The sequence below is a fragment of the Suricata suricatta genome, chromosome 13 (genome assembly GCF_006229205.1).
Source record: "Suricata suricatta isolate VVHF042 chromosome 13, meerkat_22Aug2017_6uvM2_HiC, whole genome shotgun sequence".
Classification (NCBI taxonomy): domain Eukaryota; kingdom Metazoa; phylum Chordata; class Mammalia; order Carnivora; family Herpestidae; genus Suricata; species Suricata suricatta.
Genome location: NC_043712.1, coordinates 82,845,091 through 82,866,657, shown reverse-complemented (window position 1 = coordinate 82,866,657; position 21,567 = coordinate 82,845,091). Strand labels below are relative to the sequence as shown.

The 21,567-nt window shown below is 45.8% G+C and overlaps 1 protein-coding gene and 1 long non-coding RNA gene across 2 annotated transcripts in view; both read left to right on the top strand.

Annotated features, from left to right (window-relative positions):
- LOC115275972 (histone-arginine methyltransferase CARM1-like) overlaps positions 1–19,484 on the top strand; it is a 173,523-nt gene extending 154,039 nt beyond the window's left edge. The window contains exons 12-13 of the mRNA XM_029919685.1: positions 1,115–1,204; positions 19,421–19,484. Of these exons, the coding sequence (XP_029775545.1) occupies positions 1,115–1,204; positions 19,421–19,484 (154 nt within the window). The remainder of the gene's footprint in view (positions 1–1,114; positions 1,205–19,420) is intronic.
- Positions 9,209–12,281, top strand: LOC115276994. The gene is made up of 2 exons (XR_003902154.1): positions 9,209–9,502; positions 12,186–12,281. It is a non-coding gene; the product is annotated as an uncharacterized LOC115276994 (long non-coding RNA).
- Positions 19,485–21,567: the final 2,083 nt, after the last annotated feature.

Here is a 21,567-nt window from a genome sequence, read left to right as displayed (position 1 = left end):
CGACAATGGGGAATTATTTTTTTAATGTTATTTACTTTTGAGAGAGAGAGAGAGAGAGACAGAGGTGCGAGCAGGGAATGGGCAGAGAGAGGGAGACACAGAATCTGAAGCAGGTTCCAGGCTCTGAGCTGTCAGCACAGAGCCTGATGTGGGGCTCAAACTCACAGACCGCCAGTTCATGACCTGAACCCAAGTCAGACGCTTAACTGACTGAGCCACCCAGGTGCCCTGACAATGGGGAATTATTAATTACACTGTGTAATGCCCATTAGTGCTACTGAAAAATGTGTTGTCAAGAATTATAGGATAAATGCTTGTTTCTGTTAAATTAGGAGATACGAAGGAATATTTAACATCATTTTATTAAAAATTCATATTTATGAAAACGATAGGAGGAAAAATACCCAGGAAAATACTCTATAATGTTTGCAGGAAGCATCTTTGACTAGGGACATTAGGGATTATTTTATTTAATTTCTCTTTTTCCTTATTTTTTCCAGTTATGCTATAGTGAATATGTAACACTTTATAATCCAAAGAAATACATATGTTGTTCAATACATATGACTGATAAAAATCCCCCAAACATAGGTCCTTCACATTTGTCACCAAGGATCTGCTTTATGACTTATTCTTACCACCCAGAACTCATGGAATGACAGGAGCCTTCATCTGGGGCCTCTTCACATCAGTCACCTTTGTTCACTGTTTTATGTCAGTCTGAGACTGTCACTGATCCAATCTTTGCATGATTAAGATGATTTCGGTTACTTCCGTGGGTGACCCATAAAGTGCCTCTATTAATTAAAGCCATCTCTGGCCTTGCTGTTGACCAAACCAGAAACACCATGAACGCTGTAATGTTTGGCCCAAGAGACTACAAATGCCAAACTCCTCTGACTCGTGACCAGGCCTTCTGTGGCCTCGGCCAGTATCAGTGGCATCCCCGTAAACACACACGACCAGAGACAAGAAGCCAGCCGTGTCCTCTTAAAACGCTCATGAAGTAGGTAGGTAGGTGTGTGTCGAAGCTGCTTGCAGTGCTTGTGAAGAGGTCGCAGGGTTGTGAAATGATGGTGTGTTGTGTCTTTTTGGTCTGTCTTCTGCCGTACAGACAGAGCTATGACATTCACATCGTGGCCCTGGTAAACCAGACGGGCTTCCGATCCGGGAACACCCTCGATCTCAAGAATCCTTTCTTTAGGTAAGAAATGCTCTTGTCCTGCCGTGTATATAAAATCTCAGAGGACCATATGACCAGGTAAAGAGGTTTAGAATAATTCCATCTTTCCTTAGAGGAGAGGCCTGTACCCTTCGTCTTTAAGAAGACTTAGATCCTGGGATGGGGTTGAGTGTCTTCTGTCCCATTAAATGGAATTCAATGTGTGACACCTGATCCTGAAAGAGCCCCCAGCCAGAGAGTCCTCCAGAGTGAACTCTTGTCCCCGCTGGGCTCTATGAGCCCTGTGACCCGGGGCAAAGTCACTGCCTTCTGGCATTTAGTTTTCTCATCTGCAGGACGTGGAGCTTAACTGTGGGCTCCTCTGACCTTCACTCACCCGGGGGTGGCTTTGCGTTCATTTATTCCAGTATGCCTAAAACGTGAAGTCCATTTAAAGTACAGGGATGAGGTATTTTTTGAGACCCTGGAAGTCAGGACACACCCCTCTTTAGAAGCTATGCAGATTTTCTGTGATGCACAAACCTGCCATGATGAGGTGGGCATGACGGATGTTTCGGGAAACCGCCCCTCTTTACACCTCGTGCATATGAGTCCATTCAGAATCCACACGTGGGAGCAGACCCCCAATTACAACCACTGGGCACCGTCATCCTTGACTTTTCTACCAAAAAAAAAAAGATTTTTCCTTCATATTATAATGTCTTCCAAGGCTTTTTATTCAAAGCATCCAGTCTCTGTAGTATTAAAAAGCCTAAAGAGAAGAAGAAACACAGGAAACCAAACCAAGAGTTCTTTGGCAGAGATGAGAAAATGAAATTGTGACCTTGAGCATGGGAGGCAAGACACGGGCAAGGTTTCCATTGTCTGTGGCATATGCACCTTGTCACCTTGTCACACGTAGTATGACTCTTAAACCGCCAGCCATTTAGGGATATGGGTCCCAGCCCTCTCCACATTCCTGTCATGTAAGGTCAAGGGCACAGATTGCGGCGTCAGAGCATGCTGACGGTTCACTAGTGCAATCTGACCTGCCTAGGCCTCAGCCTTCTCATCTGTGAAATGGGATTAGCAACACATGCCTCCCTGGGAGATCGCAAGGACGTCCTTACCACGTCCAAGTGCTGAGCAGCTCTCATTACCGGTGTTCAGTAACTGCCAGTTTCCTGTCTGTCTCCCTTCTCTTGCTGGTCTCTATGCTCTCCTCTCTCAGTAAGTAAATAGATGACGATCTGCTGTTCATTCCAAACAGAATCATTTGGATTTGGGGATAGGAAGTGGATTTTTGTAAGGTTTTGGAAAAGCCACATTTTGAGTGCAAGAACCCTGCCAACTAGTAACTTGAGTCCTGTTTCCACTTTCTCTTACAAGAACAAGATTCTCCCCAGCAAACACAGAGACAGGGCCTGGCCTTGGCCTTGGCCAGCCTCTGCTTTGCCTGAAGGTCAAACCCAGCGGCTATAAGGTCAAAGCGAGGGCTGGTCAAGGTTGAGTGAAACGCAAGATGCCCACAGCACCGTTAAAACAGACACGCTGTTGAGTGAGGGGGCGGGGGCAGCGGATGCCTTTCCTTCCCCTTCTCCTCTCTCTCAGCACCAGGGCTGACTGACGTATTTAATTCATTAAGCAGATAAGGGTGCTTAAAAATGTGACTCCCTCAGGCACTTCAGATCTTTCTATACTTCTTCACCAACCTTTCCTAATGTCTAGGCCCCAGTATCTCAATGTCTCGGCACACCCATGAAGAGGTGTGCTAAATAACCAGACCTTTGAAGAGCACTCAGCAAGGAGTGTGTGCTCCGTTAAATGTTGAGCTGTGGTAGTTCCCTTCTTCTGGCCCCTAGAGCCACAGCATCTGGGAAGCAGCACAGGTGTGCGTGTGTGCGTGTGCGCGCGCATGTGTGTGCGTGTGTGCGTGCGTGTGTGTGTGTGTGCTGGGGAGAACTGAAATAAGTGGGACTACCCAGAGGAATCATTAATAGTTTAGAGATAATGATTGGCAATTTCTTTATCAAAATAAATAACTTTCTCTCCATTGTTTCATTCTTAGGGCACAGTAGATTTATACACAGCAACAAAAAATTGATTTTTCGTGTTTGGCTAATCCCTGGTACCATCTAAAAACATCTAACTGGCATGCCCAAAATATCCCAAGATCAACAAACTAATTACTGAAACCTTGAATATCCACCATTAAATGTGATGTGCAGGTTTCTGTCCTTCCGTAGACAGGCTAGGGAGACTTTTAGTTTCACTACTAATTATTTTAAAGTAATTTGAAAATAAAAGGCTAACAGATGTTGCTAAAAGGGAGCACAGGGACAGGACGACTTCACCAGCAAGGGACAGCTCTCCAGTAACCTGGCAGTGTCTCCAAGAACCGGGAGGCCAGCCCTTCATCACGCAGGCCCCACACAGTCTGTCCCCGGATCTGGCTGGTGGGGCTCCAGAATAGGAGCAGAGACAGGGGGCTGATGCAGCCCCTGCCTCCAGGAAGCCCACCTCGCCGTGGGAGGGAAGGCAGGGCCTTCAGTAGCTAACTGTGTAATTAATTATGTCATGACAGTTGCAATGAGTGACAAGAAGGAGGGGTCAGGGTGCCCAGAGAGCATTGATGGGGAGACTGAGACCAGAGTGAATCCATAAAACCACCACTGGTATCCCACACCCAGCAGTAGCTGGAGAACCCACTACATGGTGGCAAAGTTTATTTGTCCATTTATTTTGAGAGAGAGAGAGAGAGAGAGAGAGAGTGAGTGAGCGAGCGCACAAGCTGGGGAAGGGCAGAGAGAGGGAGAGACAGAATCCCAAGCAGGTTCTGTGCCATTAGCACAGAGCCCATGCAGGGCTTGAACCCACAGACCACGAGATCATGACGTGAGCAGGTGTGAGATACTTAACCGACTGTGCCACCCGACTCCCCAGCCGTACCCACTTCTAAGGAGCCTTCCAAGGCCACGGCTGCCTTAGATGTCCCTCCGAGATCCCTCAGCTCCGTGCACACACCACTTTTAAGGCATGTGTCTTGCTTATTGTGTTCCTTGCCCTGCAGCCCCTCCTCCCTGGAGCACAGGATCTTGCCTTCTGCTGTTTGTAACTCTGTTACACAGCAGGGGCCGGGCACATGTTTGATGGATGGGTGCATGAACGTGGCCCCGTGGAGCTTCTGAGAGGCCCCCCAAAGAACGGAGTTTGTAATCAAAATGCTGTAGCTCCAAGAGCGTGTCTTCTTCCCTGCTGCCGTTACAAGCCAGTGCTCTATCCCCTTCGCAGCCGCTCCCAAACCAGTTGGATCCTTCCCTCCTCCCAACACGAATTCCTCCAGTTTCCCCAACTGAACTATCACTTCCCTTGTTACATCATTCCAGTGAACGTATTACATAGTCGTCATGGGCCAGACGCTCTTCTCAGTGCTAGGGAGTAACAGAGAATGATGGGAGAATGAAGCGGCAGGTCTTGTGGTTCTAGAAAGTCTCATGGATTGGGGGGTCCCCTGACAGACGTCAAAGAAGTAAACAAATAAGAAAATTTCAAATACCAGTAGTTTTTCTGAAAACAATAAGTAGAGTAGTAGCTACCTGATCTCAAGACTCACGATAACCTACGGTAATCAAGGTAGTGTATCCCCAAGAAAGGATGCCACGGAGGTGAATGGAATGGAGTAGAGGTCAGAAATGGACTCACACATGTACAACCAAGGTGATTTTTGAGGTAGTTGCAAAGACAATTACATGGAGAGGTGATGGTCTTTCAGAAGCAGCGCAGGAATGATTGGATATCAATATGGAGTAAAATTAGTGACCTTCCACCCATATCTCATGCCATCAAAAATAATTAATTCAAAAGAGATCATGGACTGAAACATGAAACCTAAAAAATATGAAACTTTGAGACTAAAACAGAAGAAAACCTTTGTGATCTTGGGTTAGACAGACATGTCTTGGATAGGACAAAATTCCTGAAAAGGGAGAAATGATAAATTGTCCTGTATCAAAATTTAAAACGTGTCTTTGCAAGACATTGAAAAGAAGCTTTATAAACTAGATGAAACTATTTTGAAATCATGTATCTGAGGAAAATGTAGTATCCAGAATATGAAAAGAATGTGTGCTATCTTGCTCTCAGTATAAGTAATAAGAAAACAGTTTTGTTAAGGGCAAAAGATGTGAGCAGACCCTCCATCAAAAAAAGATATAATAGCAAAGAAGCACAAGAAAAGATACTCAGCATCATTAGTCAGTAGAGAAACAAAAACTAGAGCCATCCGGGCTTACTGCCGTTAGGTTGATACACCTGTTAGGATTACCGCTTGGGACCGTACCAGGTGCTGGGGAGGCTGTGAGGCGGCGAGACTCCTCATTCATGGTTGGTAGGAATACAAAATGGTACAGACAGTCGAGAAGATAGTTCGACAGGTCCTTATATGGTTAAAAAAAATTCATTTACCATATGACCCAGCAATCTCACTGCGAGGTATTTACACAAGAGAGACGAAAACTCTTTATCCAGTTTTCCTTGTAATCACCAAAACTAGAAACAAGAATGCCTTGCAAATGGAGAATGAATACACTACAGTCCGTCCATACAATGGAAGTGATTTTCAGTAAGGAAAAGGAAAGACCTCCTGAGAAGTACAGTAATACTTACCTGATGAGTCTCAAGTAAATGAAGCCAAAGAAATTGAGAGCAATCAGACTGAAAAGGCTACATAATACATGATTCCATTTCTGTGACATTCTGAAAGAGGCAACACTGCAGATCCAAAGAACAGCGCTGACCTGGGCTTGGGGAAGAGTGCTCTATAAAGAGATAAGGCAACGTGTGAGGGCAATGGAACTTTCTAGATCTTGATTGTAGTAGTGGTAGTACATGTCTGTCTGCGTTTGTCAAAGCTTGCAGAACTGCAGTAAAAGGTGAATTTTCATGTAGGTAATTTTTTTCTCAATTACACAAGAACTTAGCAAAAATAACCCCACCAAAACTACATTTACGGATAGCAGAAAACAAATAGAACGGTGTGCTAGACCATGGCAAGGCCAGGGCGGGAGATGGGTGATGTTTACACTGAGAAGTCTGGGAGGCCTCTCGGAAGAGGTGGCAGTGAGTGGTGACTTACAGTCAGGAAGGAACCGGCGTGGGCAGGTGTGCAAACAGAGCCACCGTCTACAAGAGCCCAGGAAAGGGCAAAGGCCCGAGGCAAAACAAGTCTGTTGAAACAGCAGGAAGAGAGAGAAGTAAGTCGGTGCTTAGCCTTTGCTGTCAACCGATAATGAAAAGAAAAAGTCCTTCCAGTGAGCAGAAATCTGGATCAGCATCTCAGATCTGAATTTAGGCTATGCATAATCAAACTTACTAAATATAGTGGGTAAATATAGATCTAAGGCTGCCCATAATAAAAACTCCGGGAAGGGCATGGGAGTGGAAAGGAGGAGGGGCAGGGGACGAGGGGGGAGGGGGAGGGGAGAGGAACCCGAAACCCGCTGGCCTGTGCCTTTGGATGGAGGTCGGACTGACTCTGAATCATAGAAATCACCTTCTCTGTTTTAGGTTCGCTTAGAAGATAGTCACAAGTCAATAAGTAAAAGGAAGGCCCGAGAAGCCCCTCGACATCCAGGTTCATATTTCACGTTCCAAACGTGTACTCTGCATTTTACGAGAACGATTGATTAGGTTTCTTTAAATTCACCCTCCCCCCCCCCCCCCCCCCCCCCCCCCCCCCCCCCCCCCCCCCCCCCCCCCGCCCCAGCTCTAACATGTGCCTCCTAGTTTTATTGACAAATCTGTATCTTGGTGCTTCGGGGACTGGCTCTTCACAGCTTTCTGCATGTAGCTGAACGATTATTTTTTCAATGTGTGGTTCCTCTATTATTATTTCAGGAAAGCCAATAGCATTGCTTTCGTTTCTGAAGTATTTAACAACAGGAATGTAACCAAACCCTACCTCATGTTTACGTGTATGCGGATGTGTGACGCGACAGGAGGCATGTCAGGGGTGAGCTCCGACTGACAGTTTTAAGCAGTTCTCACAAATATGTTCTGCACGTCAGGAGCTCATTTCTAGCTCAGCCGTGTGTGAAAGAATGTCCGCCTTCTCCATGTAACGAAATAATCCGACGTCAGGAACACGCTTCATCGGCGATCTCTGAGGACTCTGTATGTAGTTAAGAAAATAAAGACGGAAACTTTGTCACCTCTTCTAGGTTTACAATAAAAACGCACAGTTCGAGATCACCAACGAGGCCTCTCCTTTACTTGAAGACTTTGTTATATGCCCCACATCACGTGGTGATAAAACGATGATCTTTGTGAAGAGCAGGTTCTCCTCTGGCCCCAACGGCTCTTATGAAAATGGATGTCACATCAGCACATGAGCTCATGAAACCTCCAGCAGCCCGCTCACTGGGGGGTCGGGGTGCAGGGAGCTGGGATGAACCGCAAGTACCTGGGTCCTCACCAGCCAGACAGTCACCCCCAACTCGGGGCTTTGGCTCACTCTGGCCACTTTGTTTCAGACAGCGTTGGCCTCCCATCCAGCCCAGCAGTCTCACCCACATCGCTGTGGGGGTCCCTTCCAATGCACCTTCGCCAGTGTGCATCACTGCCCACCTTCCACCCTCACGGAAAGGATGCCTTCCCACACTGACACATCTCCTGTCCATCCCTCGGTCTAACCCTTTCAGCTCTGTATGACCCTGGACCCAGAACACATGCACTTCTTTCTCTTCTGTTAACCAATTTCTTTGTGGGTCGGAGTGAGTCCGATTCATTTTTTAATTTCCTGCAGTGCCTAAGGGTACACCCATGCATCGAAAGCGCTCAATAAATGTACGTTGATTAGGTACATAAATTTATCCTGAAGTTAAGAGTCATTGTAATTATGGAGTCAGGCCTGACAGCCTTGTAAATGCCTTTCCAGTGGAATAGGCAGAAGCTGGTAAACTCTACATCACAGAAGCACTGTATTGCCACAGCCTCCGGCTCCACCCACACCCAGAGCAGACATTCCTAATCAATCCCAGCACTGTTACGCACCCAACCAGACAGGCCCTCCCAGTCCTCCTCAGCCCACATTCTAGGAGGACATTATTTCTGCAAGAGGGCACAAGAAACAAAAACCATGACTTTTAAGGATGAAAAAAAATGAATAGTATTTCCCAGTATTTGAATGATTCCAAAGATAGGTAATATGCATTAATTGTAATTTTGCTGAAGCACAAATTTGATACAGATACATGTAATATATACAGTACTGTGTGTGTGTGTGTGTGTGTGCATGTGTGCGTGTGTTACTGTGGGTATGGGTATCTTTAGCCATTTAGAGAATGCATCTCTATATAATCAATAACTCTCCTGATAAATTCCTTAAAATTTTTTTTCCACCTCGGGTGCCAGAGTCACTTAAGTTTCTGACTTTGGCTTAGATCACCATCTCATGGCTCATGAGTTCGAGCCCAGCATCAGGCTCTGTGCGGACAGCTCCCTCTTTCTCTACCACCCCTCCCTTGCTCATGCTCACTGCCTCTCAAAAATAAATAAACATTAAAAAATTAAAAATTTTTTTCATCCATTTTACTTTGTATCTGGAAATGTAAATAAGTTCTTCATTTTTCTTTTTAAGAAATGATGTAGGGTAGAGTTTATTTTAGTGGAGAAATTTAGTAAATTTACTACTTATTCCTGTCCTCATATCTATAGGGTTATTAAGAGTCAAAAGAAATTGCTTAAGTGTTAATTTATTGTGTTTTGTGGGGAAATCACATTCCCATCGTGTCTGCAAATTTTAAAGTGACCTCAAAGCATTCCGCTGTGAACATCAAGAGTAGATTGTGGATCTGGGGAAATCTTGGAAATCTCAGTCTTTCATGACAAAATCCCGTCATAATTAAGATAAGGACAGAGCCGCATGGAGTCACAGCAGGTTGGCAGGAACTAGTGGCAAGAGCTGCTCTGAGATAACCCACAGCTAGCACACCTACGGGACCGGAAGTCGCACACCCGCAGGACCGGAAGTCACACCACCTGAGGAGCTCCAGATCCTGTGCCCGGAAGTCAGCTTCGATGCCGTTAACACAACGCTCTGACTGGCAACCCTGCACAATAAATTCATCGTGTCTCCTTACAACAAGTCCAGAGGTAGAATGGATTCAAGAACTGATGACCGTGTCTCGGTGATTTCGTCAAAGACTAAGGCTTCCTACCTCGTAGCCAGCCCCTCTCCAAGGCAGAGGCCATGAAGGAAGTTACAGGAGTCACTTCCAGACACACGGATGTCCAGAGTCATAAAATGGTCAATCACTGCTGGTGTCTCCTCTCAAAATAATGGTAATGACAGTTAACACATAACACTTAGTATGTACCAGATGCTTTTCTAAGTGCTTTACAATTGTCAACAAATGTTTATCCTTACCACAACCCCATTAAGTATGTATTATAATTAACCCCATGTAACAGATGAGGAAACAGCAGTAAATCATGTTAAGTAACTTTCCTCGAGACACGCAGCTTATAAGTGGCCGGGGCGGGGTGATAAACCAGGTAGCCCACTTCAGAGTCCGTGCCCTTAACCCCCAAGTTGTCTCTACTACGAGAGCCTTTCCAAGAGCAACCCAGAGCCTTGCCTTCATGCTTGATTGGCCAGAACGGAGTCACGTGGCCATCTCCAAGCCAATCACCGAGAGGAGATTTGAGATTGCCACAAAGATAAGCCAATCAAGATTTATCACAGAGCTGAAGATAGATTTATTTTTCCCGAGGTACAGAAACCTGAAAAGGAAGGTCGAATTCTATTCCCCAAAAGGGAGATGGACTTAAAGCAAGGCAGTGGCATCTCCTGCTATGAGGTTCTGCCTAAAAACAGCCCAGCCTGATGATGAATTCTGCTTCTTCTGCTTTGATAAGGCAAGAGAGGTGTTCCCATAGTTCTCCATGCATTTAGCTCCACCTCCTTCCTGTCTTGCTTGTAAGCACTCCAAAAATAAGAACGCATCTCACATATCTGCCTATTCCCCACAAGGCCTGGCATAGGGCCTTGCACACAGAAAGTGTTCAAGAAAGGTTTGTTCATTGTAATTGGATTTTCATTCTCAAGTCTACTTAATTGAAGAGGTCAACAGTTGGCCATGCTCAAGGCAGGCAGATAATGCATTTTCACATTGATCTAACAATCAAATGAATTCTGAGAAGCTTCCCTTGCCATGCAAAATAGCATAAAATCACACATTAACATAGGTCAGTGCAAAAGCCCAAATTTATTAAATCGTTAGTGTCTTGCACTCACCACCCTTGGAGGTAACATTAATGTCACATTTTTATTACGACTTGACATTTCCACTGTATTTCAAGAAGCACATCAGAGAATCATAAGAGAGCAGGCTACATAATTTGCACAACCCTATGCAAAAAGAAGATGCAGACACCAGTCTGGGTAGATAAGTTAACCTTCCCTTTTGTGGGTCTATTGCCTTAACCTTCAGTCAATAGATGACCCCCCAAGAGACTGTAACTTCTCAGGATTGGGAGTTCATGAGAAGGTCACATGGAGTCTCCCACTCAACTTACTGTGATGAATCAGCCCACAGCAGAGATTAGCATTGCCTTGCCCTACCCCAAGGAGCAGCAAAATGTATGCTTAACCTTGACCCTGCCTGTGCCTGCGCAGGGCAGAGTGTAGCAGTGAGCCACCCCTCCCTGGTTGCTGTAGTAATCAGAGGCAGGAGCAGAGACATGGGAGGCCAGTCAGAGTTTGGTGGGTGGATGAGCTCTCATTCCAGGGGGGCAGTAGGGAGAGGGGACCACCTGTGGGCTAAGGCTTTGAGCTTCAGGTGCAGGGCATGGTTCTAGCATATTTCACTTTCAAACACAAATCCAAAGATAAAAGTATTTATAGATTTCAAGATGATGACCACAGGGCACCACACCCTTCTGAGCACAGGACCCTATGAGCCTGCACTGATCATACTGCATGGCCACAGAGGTGAGGTGGAGCACCTTGTTTCAATGGAACATCCATCCGTGGAGAAGATAGACCCAATTTTAAGACATGCTATTATAAGAGGCTTTTTAAATGAATGAACTTATCTAATGGAATGGGAGAAAGAAGAAGTTGGGCTGTGAAGAGGGTAACTGCTCCCCGTACAAGTGTTCAGCCCATTTCCCATTCAGCGGCTCCCTTCCAAAATGTATGCCATGGCCACTTTGGACTTTATCCTACAGACAGGCCACAGGGAGCCTTCTCTGCACTCTTTGAGTGGAGTAACGTAATCAATGGATCTCTTTGGTGACTGTGTGGAGTAGGAATTCAGGGAACAAGAGACACTGGTCAGGCAAATCAACGAAAATGTAGATGGACTGTTAAGTGAAAATGACCTTATAGCACAGAAGCTAAAGGTCTGGGCTCTTTAGTTAGAGATTCCTGAGTTTAAGTCCTGGTTGTCGCGTCCTAGATAGATTTGGGCCAGTCACATACCTTCTCTAGCTTCACTTTCTGTATCCGTTGAAATGAAGTAATAGTGGGAGGATTCTTTGAGTGTTGAAAGAAATGATTATATATGAGGCACAGACAGGGCCTGGGTCGTTACATACAGCTATGATTATATTATCATAGGAAATGGATTCTTGCTAGTTTTCTTAGTCTCACATTTATATACTTTTCAAAAGTTCTGTGCTTTCAGTTACAAGAAGGAAACGCCCACATACCTGACCACTGCCATCAATGGGACTCTCTCCCTTCTGCAACCCAAAGTTCCTTGGGGCAGAAGGGGTGAGTTTTCCTTCTCCTACTTCATAATCTTATGCTGTACCTTTGGGCAGCAGCCTAAGGTCTAACTCTCCAACATGGCATAGCATCCTCTCTACAGAAGGAACTCTTGGCAGCATCCCTCATTTACAAAAGGAATTTAGAAATCCACCTGGTGTTCATAGGCTAATTTTAAACACATCATCTCGCTAAAGAAATCACCTCATTCATGTATTCATTCCTTCATTTATTCACCCTCTCTTGCCCGAGGTCATAAAGGATGATAATTTAAGGAAGAAAGAAGAGTACGTTACTTGGAAATGTAAGGTATATTGTCTCCATTAAAAACATAATTCATCATTGTTATAGTAGTGTAATAAGTGAAATACCTTCTGGAAGTCCCACTTACCTGTAACTGACCAGGATCCATGTTATGTGGGGGACACAACAAAAGCATGTGTACCTCACAAGTACTCGAGGCTCCTGACACGGTTTCCCAGGTATTAAGAAACACTTTGAAACCAAGGTGAAAGAATAAGGTTCATTAACACAGAAACTCTGGGGCCACATTCCATCAAACATGGAGGCACTGTGAGCTTCAGAGTCAGGCACACAACATTTGCTCGTGTGTGAATGAAAGTGCCACCTCCCACTACTTCCAGTGTTCTTCTGCTTCCGGGCACATCAGAGGATCACACTTCTAGGACCCTTCAAGTTTGGCATGGTCTCGTGATTTGCTGTGGCTTCCACAATGTAAGCAGAGGTGACCATGTCCCCTCCGTGTGGAAGGATTTAAGAGATGGTGTGAGATTCTCCAGACCTGTTCCTCCTCCTTCCTCAGTAATTGTGGAAGTCACTGCCCCGAGAGCTGCCTTCAGCCCGAGTCTCGGAATACCTCAGAACTCCCCTGTCAACCGATGTTATACATGTAGTTTGAGCAAAAACAAACCTTTGTTGTCTTAACCACTGAGCTTTGAGAGCATTTCTTATTGCAGCGTTAACTAAACCCACCCTATGCAATACAGCATCATTCCAAGCTCCAAGGATACATGAATAAACAAGATAGTCTAAGTCTCCCTTGCACATGACCGTGGGAGGGATAAATGTAACAGACACACAAGTAAAGAAATACATAAAATACTGCAACGTGCAGAGTGCCGAGAAGAATATAATGGTGGAGAATGGAACGTGGAGGGCCATGGAAGTTGCTGTTTGGGTACCAGCACTCAGAGGAACCTCACCAAAGCACTGGGTGCTGGGCTGGGGAAGAAGAAGCCACCTCAGAATTTAGAGGAACAAAAGCAGGCCAAAATTTAGCAGCAATTCAGAAGTTCAATGCTGGGGGTGATAGGACTGAATCTATCCCATCTACCGGCTCACTCTGATTGCTTTTGGTAAGCAGACTGTATGTGAGCAAGAATGGGAACAGGAAAATCCAGATGCAGTAAAAACAAATGAGTGGGGGGGAGGGGAGGGGAGGTTGACAGTGACCAGGTTCAGGATCAGGTGTGGAGATGGTAGTAACAGAACTTCTGATAGACTGGCTATAGTAGGGAGGGAAAGGAGAGTCAAAAGCAACTCCTGGGCTTTTGGTCTGAGCAATTGGTGGCTATTTACAAAGATGGAAAAGGTGAAGAGCAGGTCTGGGAGGGAAAATCAAGAGTTCTGTTATGAGTTTGTGGGGTTGGAGATGGCCACTTGATGTCAGAGTGGAACTGTTGAGCAGGCAGTGAGATGTATGCGTGTGGCCTCAGGAGGAGAGCGTCTGGAGAGGGGGTTGGAGAGTCCAGGAGCGGACGTGTGGTTATTCAGGCACTGGCTTGGGTGTGGTCCCTTGGAAGTTGCCATAGAGAGGAGAAGAGAACCAAGAGCAGGGAACTCTAACAGGTAAAACTTAGAGCAGGAAGGGTCATCAGGAGAGACTGAGCAGTTGGCCCAGTAAGGTCGGAGGGGTGCAGTGACATGGAACAAATAAGAACTTGTTTCGAGGAGGAGGGAGGAGCACATTATGTCAAATGTGGCTGGCAGGTCAAATATGATAGAAACGGAGATTTGGCCATTGCAACAGGTAACATGGACTTGCTTTGTGGGAGTAAAGAGTGAATAATGATAAGGTGGAGAAAGTAGACCTAGACACCTCTCCTCCCGGAGTTTGGATGTGGATAACAGCAGAAAAATGGGGTGAGAGCTGGGTCCCTGTATCCAGATCTGCCTTGACAACATGCGTAACCTCATGTCCTCCAACTTTGGTTAGACTTGAGCCCCATCTTGGTCTTTACAGACTACGGTAGGCTGGAGTCTCTTGCTGAATCTTCACCCTGTGTCTGGGAACATGTAACTATCTGCTGGACTACCCTGAGCACAACTTTCTGCCCCCCCAAATCTCCACTTAAAGTAAGACTAAACCACATGCCCTGGACAGATAGGGACAAAAAGAGAAAGAAAAAATTTTCATCTTTTCCTTCCAAACCCACAAAAGTTCAACGTACTTGAGAGCAATCAGTGACAATGCTGCACTGTCCCCCAAAAGGCATGACCATCAAGATGAATTGCGATGGTAAGGAAATCAGAGACATCATGTGAGCAGCAATTAAAAGCAAGGTGACAGATGGTCACAATGCTGGGAATTCTTTTAATTTTTGAATTGTCAATACAATCACATGGTTCAAACCTCAAAATGTATGAAGGAGGTACAGTGAGGTCTCCTTCCGACCCCTGTCCCCCAGCCTTCCCATTCATGTCTGCAGCGTCAACTAATGTAAGTTTTCCATCCTTCTTCCCACACACACCTGCAAACACACAGGCATCCTTTCCTCTCTCCATATTTTGGCTCAAGCGCTATTATACCCTATGTACTCTTCTGCATCTACAAAGCCAGAAATGTGACAACATGGAAGGAAGTGGATTTTTACAGCTTCACCTAACAGCTACTGAATTCATGCTAAATATTTTTTAGGAAAGTTTTTTATTAGGTAGTAGGCATGCTACATGGAGTCTAAATTGAGTTCTCATATGTCTGGGAGCATCTGTTGAATGGGGTGAACCTGTGAGGAGCGGGAAGGTTCCCAGGAGAACCAAAATAGGAAATGTGACATTTGTGCCTAAGCATTCTGATACAAGTTCCCAGAGACTGTCACAGAACCTAGTCATCACTGATGTGCTTGCTCGCCATAACCCCATCCCTTCCAGCACTTCTGGGAAGGCTCTGCCCTCCTGCCAGCACACCCACGGGGGGCCTTGGCTGGCTCTCTCTCAAGTCCATCAGCTGCCAAGATCACCACCTGTCCCCTGTCAAAATCGGGCTTGAATTGCAAATGTCTCCCTCCTGGCTGACCATCCTCGGATGCCTCCATCAGGATTTATTGTGTGACCAGGTCCCATGCTCCTGGTCTCATGTCCCACCAGCAGCTGCATGTCTGAGCCCTTCTCCTAGCAGGGAGCCTGTGCCTCTTGAATGCGAACCAATTCTAACACTTGAAAAAAAAATTGGACCCAGTGTTTAAAATTATCATGTGATACGCCAAGCGAAGTGAAGCTCATTTTCAAATGATTCCCAGCTGTCATAATAGCATCATGCCTGGATGGCTCAGTCATCGCAGAAGCAAGGAGGGCAATTTGATTTCGTATTTGACCTGATAACAGGAATTGTGATTGGAAATCTACTTGAGATACTTAGAATAGCTACTTATAATCGCATCAATTAATGTTGGTACGTTGCTTTCCCGTGTATAAAGCACTTTTATGTACACTGTCATAATATGTTAGAGGTGATGATGGCTTCAAGGAGAGAAAAAACTGAATGATTTCATTACATAAGCTTATAAACAAGAAGGAGACAAACAGGCTCTTACAAAAGGAAACAGCAAAAGCAGATCACGGTGCTAAGCACAAAAGAATACGCGTTACCTGTGCCAAATCTAGGGAGGCAAGAATGAAAACATTGCCAATTCCAGAGAGACTGCCGTGGGAGGGGGGTCAAGCCAGACTGAGGGCCTGTAAGGAGGTGTTCAAGACTGAAGGCTGCTGAACAACTGTTTAGCCAAAGGAGGTTGTTTGTTCTTTCATTTATTACACTGGTAATACATAGTTTTGATAAAAATATCATGACTCAGATAAACCAAAAGAAAATAAGTAGGACATTTAGGCTTCTCTGTCTAGCCTCTCTTCTGGCCATATTCTTGGAGAGAGATGCCTGATACCCATCGCCATTGACACCCCCCATTTTGCTGCTTTTTCCCCGATTTTCCAGAAAAGCACATACAGGCTCCCTATCCAACCTGTTCCCTTTTCCAGTGGTTTGGGAGTAAGTATTTTCCTAGCTGTTGATGACAGTAATGGGCTTCATTGATGATAACTACGATCCCTGGAGAATTGGTCATAGTTATCTCTCTTCTTGGAGGCTGAAATGCACAGTATGTCCATACAAATGATGGAAGAATTCTACTTGATTAATGTCACGGCAATGAATGCCAAGCAAACTCATGATTCACCACATCTGTTGATTTTGATTTGCCAATTCTGTATAAATATTTTCTTTACGGTCCTTTCCACGAAGAGTCTCACAGAACTGGCTCAGACGCATCTTGGGGTTTCTAGTCTCTGCCTTCACTGCCTTGTCCATCAGATTCCCTGCATACAGCAGGTGACCAATAGATGTTTAGTGAACGAGAGTCTTCTTAGTTGGCATGTATTGAGGCTCCACTGTTGAGCGGACTCAGTAGGCTTTGTTTTTGCATATGTTCCTCCCTGATGAAGCCATTGTCCTGATGAGCAAAAATGGGAGCTGACTTGTTGAAAGGACTGATTCTCCCCTACTTGGGGGTAAACATAAGGCACGTGTGAGGATTAGTGGCATGACTAACATGTGACAAGTCCAGGTTGTGCACGTGTGTGTAGGCATTAGTTCTTTACCCGCGGTCTATGGGAAGTTTCCAGCATGCGACTTTTCTTACCAGAAGCTAATAGCACAACTTCTTTCTTCTCTGATGCTTCCCTCCTCAAGAATTCTCCAGAATTCTCTTCCATCTTATTGCAGTTGTACCCAAACGCCTCCAATAAAAATTGACCTTAATTATTGGAGAAAACTAAATGCAGGCCATCCCAGGCAGGACACAACATGAAGACCAGTGATGGACCAGAGAATGGAACAAGATCAGAAAAGCTGTCAATGAGATCAATACTGGCCTAGCATTATTGGTGCACAGTTGAGGGGCTTTTTTCCCTCTTTTTTTTTTGGACAGTTCTAATAGTGCTTGTAGCCTGTAATTATCCCAAGTCCTATCCTAACCCAGAAATGAGGACAGGAGGCAGGAGAGGAGAATCTGTGCAAAGGGAAGCTAACTTATGGGAAGAAAGAGAAGGGAACTATAAATGGAATTAATGGAAATGTAAAGCTTTATCAATAGCCCTTTTCCTAGATGGAAATGTATCTATTTATATTTCTGTCTACTGGGGTACCTGGATGGCTCAGTCGGTTAAGCATCCAACTTCCACTCAGGCCATGGTCTCACAATTCGTGGGTTCGAGCCCCGCATCAAGCTCTGTGCTGACAGCTCAGAGCCTGGAGCCTGCTTTGGATTCTGTGTCTCCCTCTCTCTCTGCCCTTTCCTTGCTTGCTTTCTCTCTCTCTCTCAAAAATAAATAAACATTAAAAAATTATATTTCTGTCTACCTACCTAGCTATACATCCATGCACTCCTTCATCCATCCATTCATCCTGTCTTTTTTGGAAATAATTTACATTAGTTTCCAAGGATAAATTGTATATGATGATATAATCTAAACTATGATTGGATAGAATAACAAAGAAATACTAGGATGGGGCCAAATGGAGCCAAGAGTCAGGCTGACCCCACACACCTGCTGGGTTGGATCTCCGTGCTTCTCTAAGAGATGGCCTGTGACAAAAAGAGGCAGTGACACCCATACCCAGAGGGGGCATCTTGCTAACCCTGGGGCTCTGGCCTGTGGCTTGTATCTTCCTCTTCAGATCTGCCTCTCTGGTTGTGTGTGGCTTGGACTAAGCACACCCAGTTGGGTTCCGTGTGGTGGACTCTGTGGAGCAGGTGGCCAGGAGAAGGCAGAACTACGTATGTGTGACTTTGAGTGTCATAGATGTTAAAACCCCAATGCAAATACTGCTTCACTTGCAGAAGGGACACGGACAGAAAGAACCCGCTCAACTATAGAATATACATTGTTGGAAGTTATAAAACATTATTTTTTTCAGAGCTCAAAAAATATCAAATTTTAAAATCTTTTTTTGAGTTAAGAAAAAAGAAAAGGATTTAAAATGATATCGACAGGCCCTGTGAGATTCTTTTCTTATCTGACATCTCCCTCTACTGACTGTACCATCTCTGTCTTTCCCTTTGCAACCCAGCAGGGATGTCCTTTGAAAGCAAGGTGCTTTGAGTCCTTGCTCACAGATTGGAGGGGACCAGTGGGAAGATTATAGGTTCTGCTTGGGACTTGGGGGGATTGGGTCATCTGAGTGAAGTCAGCAATAGGATGCAGGTCTGGAGCTCAGAAGAGAAGCCTCGGACAGTGAGAGGGGCAGCAGAGTATTCTGGGGGAGAGGACAAAAGACAAGAGGAGAAGAAGGGGCGCCCTCTCCTTGAGCCCCTCAGACATCAAGGTCAGGCAGATGACTAGGAGGAAAACAGCGTAAATTCACTTGTTCATTCCTCTGAAGGTGTTTTGTTTTAACAGCACTTCCTCCTGCACAGGGCCATCCATCTTTGGCTTGTATCATCTCAGTGTTGGGAAACTCATCCCTTCATCGTCGAGAACTATTCCACCATGTTTATTGTTAGAAAGCTACCACTTAAGAAGATCTGGAGTCTGTTCCCCCATGTTTCCAGCAGTTTTATCATTCTGCGTGATCCAAACTCTCCCCTCACTAGTTTACCCAACAAGTGCTTCCCTGCGAGAATCCCCTGAGAGAAAGCTGGTTAAATGGGTCAGTTACCCAATTCGAAGTCTATTCTCTTCCCTCCCCCTCCCCACTACCCTACCTTGAAAACTGTGTCTTACTCCCCTTCCTTCTCAGCCTCCAGCCTATCAAACAATTCAGGGAGGCTTTCTAGGAAGTAAGTGATTCACCGGCACCATCTCCTCAGACATGGCATCAATTGAGTGAGCCAGACATCACCAGTATCCACATTTACAGATGATGAAACGGAGGCTCTGGAAGATGTGTAGCTTGCACAGAGCCACATGGCAAGTCTGTGGATGAGCCCAGCTTAGAATCTGCGCCTGCCCATTAGCAGAGCTTGGGCCACTTAAATCAATGTGATTCTTCCTATTTTGTCCATAGACAACATGGAGCTCAGGAAGAAACCCCACATCGGTGTTCTTTGGGCTGGGCCAAATTGTGATAATACCCTCTTGAAAATTGGCAGTTGGGACCATGGGGTCATGGGACTTATAGATGAAACAAGTAAGACTTAGGCTCTGGGGCCAAATCTCTTCCCTGTTGACCTGCTGACTCTTCCTCATCTCAGCGCCAGCATCTGGAAACAGCTCTCCTTCAGATTTTGTTCCCTCCACTTAGCGTTCCCACAGTGACCTCTTTCTGACTCCACCTGCAGCGCCACCGCCCTCCAGCCTCCTCCGGGAAGCCCTCCAGCCGTATGGGGCTCCTGCTGTCCTTCAGGTTGTGGTGGGGCTGCAGCTCCCATAGTTCTGTTCCGGATTTCCTCAGAGGGCAGCAGGCTCCTGCTGGCCATATATTGGGTGTCACTGGCTCCCCACTAACCCCTGTGTGACCTGAGGTGAGTTACTTAACTCCTCTGAGGCTCGTATTTCTTATTGTTAAAAGGGAGGAAGTACCTGACGTAGTAGGTACAACGTAGTAAGTTGTGTCGTTGAGAACATAAGTGAAATATTTAATACAGTGCCTGCCCCACATCATAGCTACTCCGAAGTTGCTGTTGTTCTCAGCCTGGTGGGGAAATTGAAAAATCGGTTATTATCGTTTGTACCTGGAGAAGATGAACAATTAGACGAAAGAGAGGCAGCATTCGGGAAGCAAAGTCATGGGTGTAAGAAAGCAAAATAGAATGTGATTTCATGGAAGCCGTAGAAAGAGTATTATTCTCACTTCCTGTTCCCTAGTGGGCTTTCCTGTGGCAAAGAGCCGCACCGGACTTCCAAGTCTTGTTTCTGTAGAAAAGTGGAGATGGAGACGGAGGGCAGAGAAACAGAGCAAGGTCTTAAGAAAGGCAGTTATTGATGACTCTCAGGCTTGGCAGGAAGAGGAGGAGGAGGGGGCAGCAACCTAAGGCCAGTGGGTTATGTCAAACCGGTCATTGCTAAGAGCCCCCCGAGTCAAAGGCTGTGGGAGCATGTGAGTGAGGGATGAGTGAGTGAAGACCCTGGGGTCTCACTGAGTGATTGTGATAGTGCTGACCTGGCTAGTCTGCCACGTATGCCTCGTTAGTAATGGTGGGAGCAGAGCTGGGAGGACGATACAGTATTTTCAGCCTCCCCCTCCCCCCCCCTCACACTTTAACCACGAACATCAGGTAAAAAAAATTCTTCCACCTGCTACCATCTCTAAACTGCCAGGCTTTTTCTTTTATTTTTTTTTTAATTTTTTATGTCTTTTATTTATTTTTGAGAGACAGAGAGAGACAGTGAGAGCAGGGGAGGGTCAGAGAGAGAGGGAGACACAGAATCAGAAGCAGGCTCCAGGCTCTGAGCTAGCTGTCAGCACAGAGCCCGACGTGGGGCTCAAACCCACGAACTGTGGATCATGACCTGAGCCGAAGCCGGCCGCTCAACCGACTGAGCCACCCAGGCGTCCCTGCCAAGCTTTTCTGAGGTGCCCTCTGGTTGCATGCGCTCTGAAATAAGGTGCCAGTCAGTGAAGACTCCGGAGCATTAGTTCTTGGTTTGAAGCTGGTCATCGAGGATTTAAGGACGGGTAAATATGAGTCTGAAAATGTAAGTCCATTCGGGACTGTCTCCTGAAATTCATTTGCTCACATCGACTGAGGCTGGATGAAAACCTCTTTATTTGTTCCCCTCAGCTCATCACCTAGAGCCAGGGCCCCCCTCCGTGAATGCCGTTGGCGGGCAGAAATGGTCTACGCTTTGCAGGGGCGGGTGGTGGTGTCCAAATGGCCAATGACTGCAGATCAGGGCTTGTTACACTTTAATGCGCATCAATATCCCCCCTGGGGATCTTGCCAACACGAGGTTTCTGCCTAAATTAATGGGGCTGGGGGTGGGGGCGGGGATGCTGAGAGACTATTTTTAACAAGCTTCCAGGGGTGCTGGTACTTAGCTCCGAATACCAGCATGAAGGCCCATGTTTTGAGAAGCAAGACTTTAGCGTATCTGATAGGTTTGCACACACCCACCTTTGGGACATCCAATGGGTTCCTACCACACTCCCGGGGTCAGTTCACCTCTGGACCAGCTTCTGGCTTCCTCCCCTTTCCACCCACCCACCGCCACCACCACCACCTGCCAAAAAAAAAAAAAAGCAATAAATAAAAATTCAGTTGATTAGAATTCTGTATTTACTGCTTAGAGGTAGCTTTGCTGTGTTCGCTTTGGGAGGAAAATGTGTTTTCTTCCTTTTTAGATCCCAGAATTCTTGATTTTTCTTCCCCTTAATGGTTTGGCACAAACCTACTTTTGT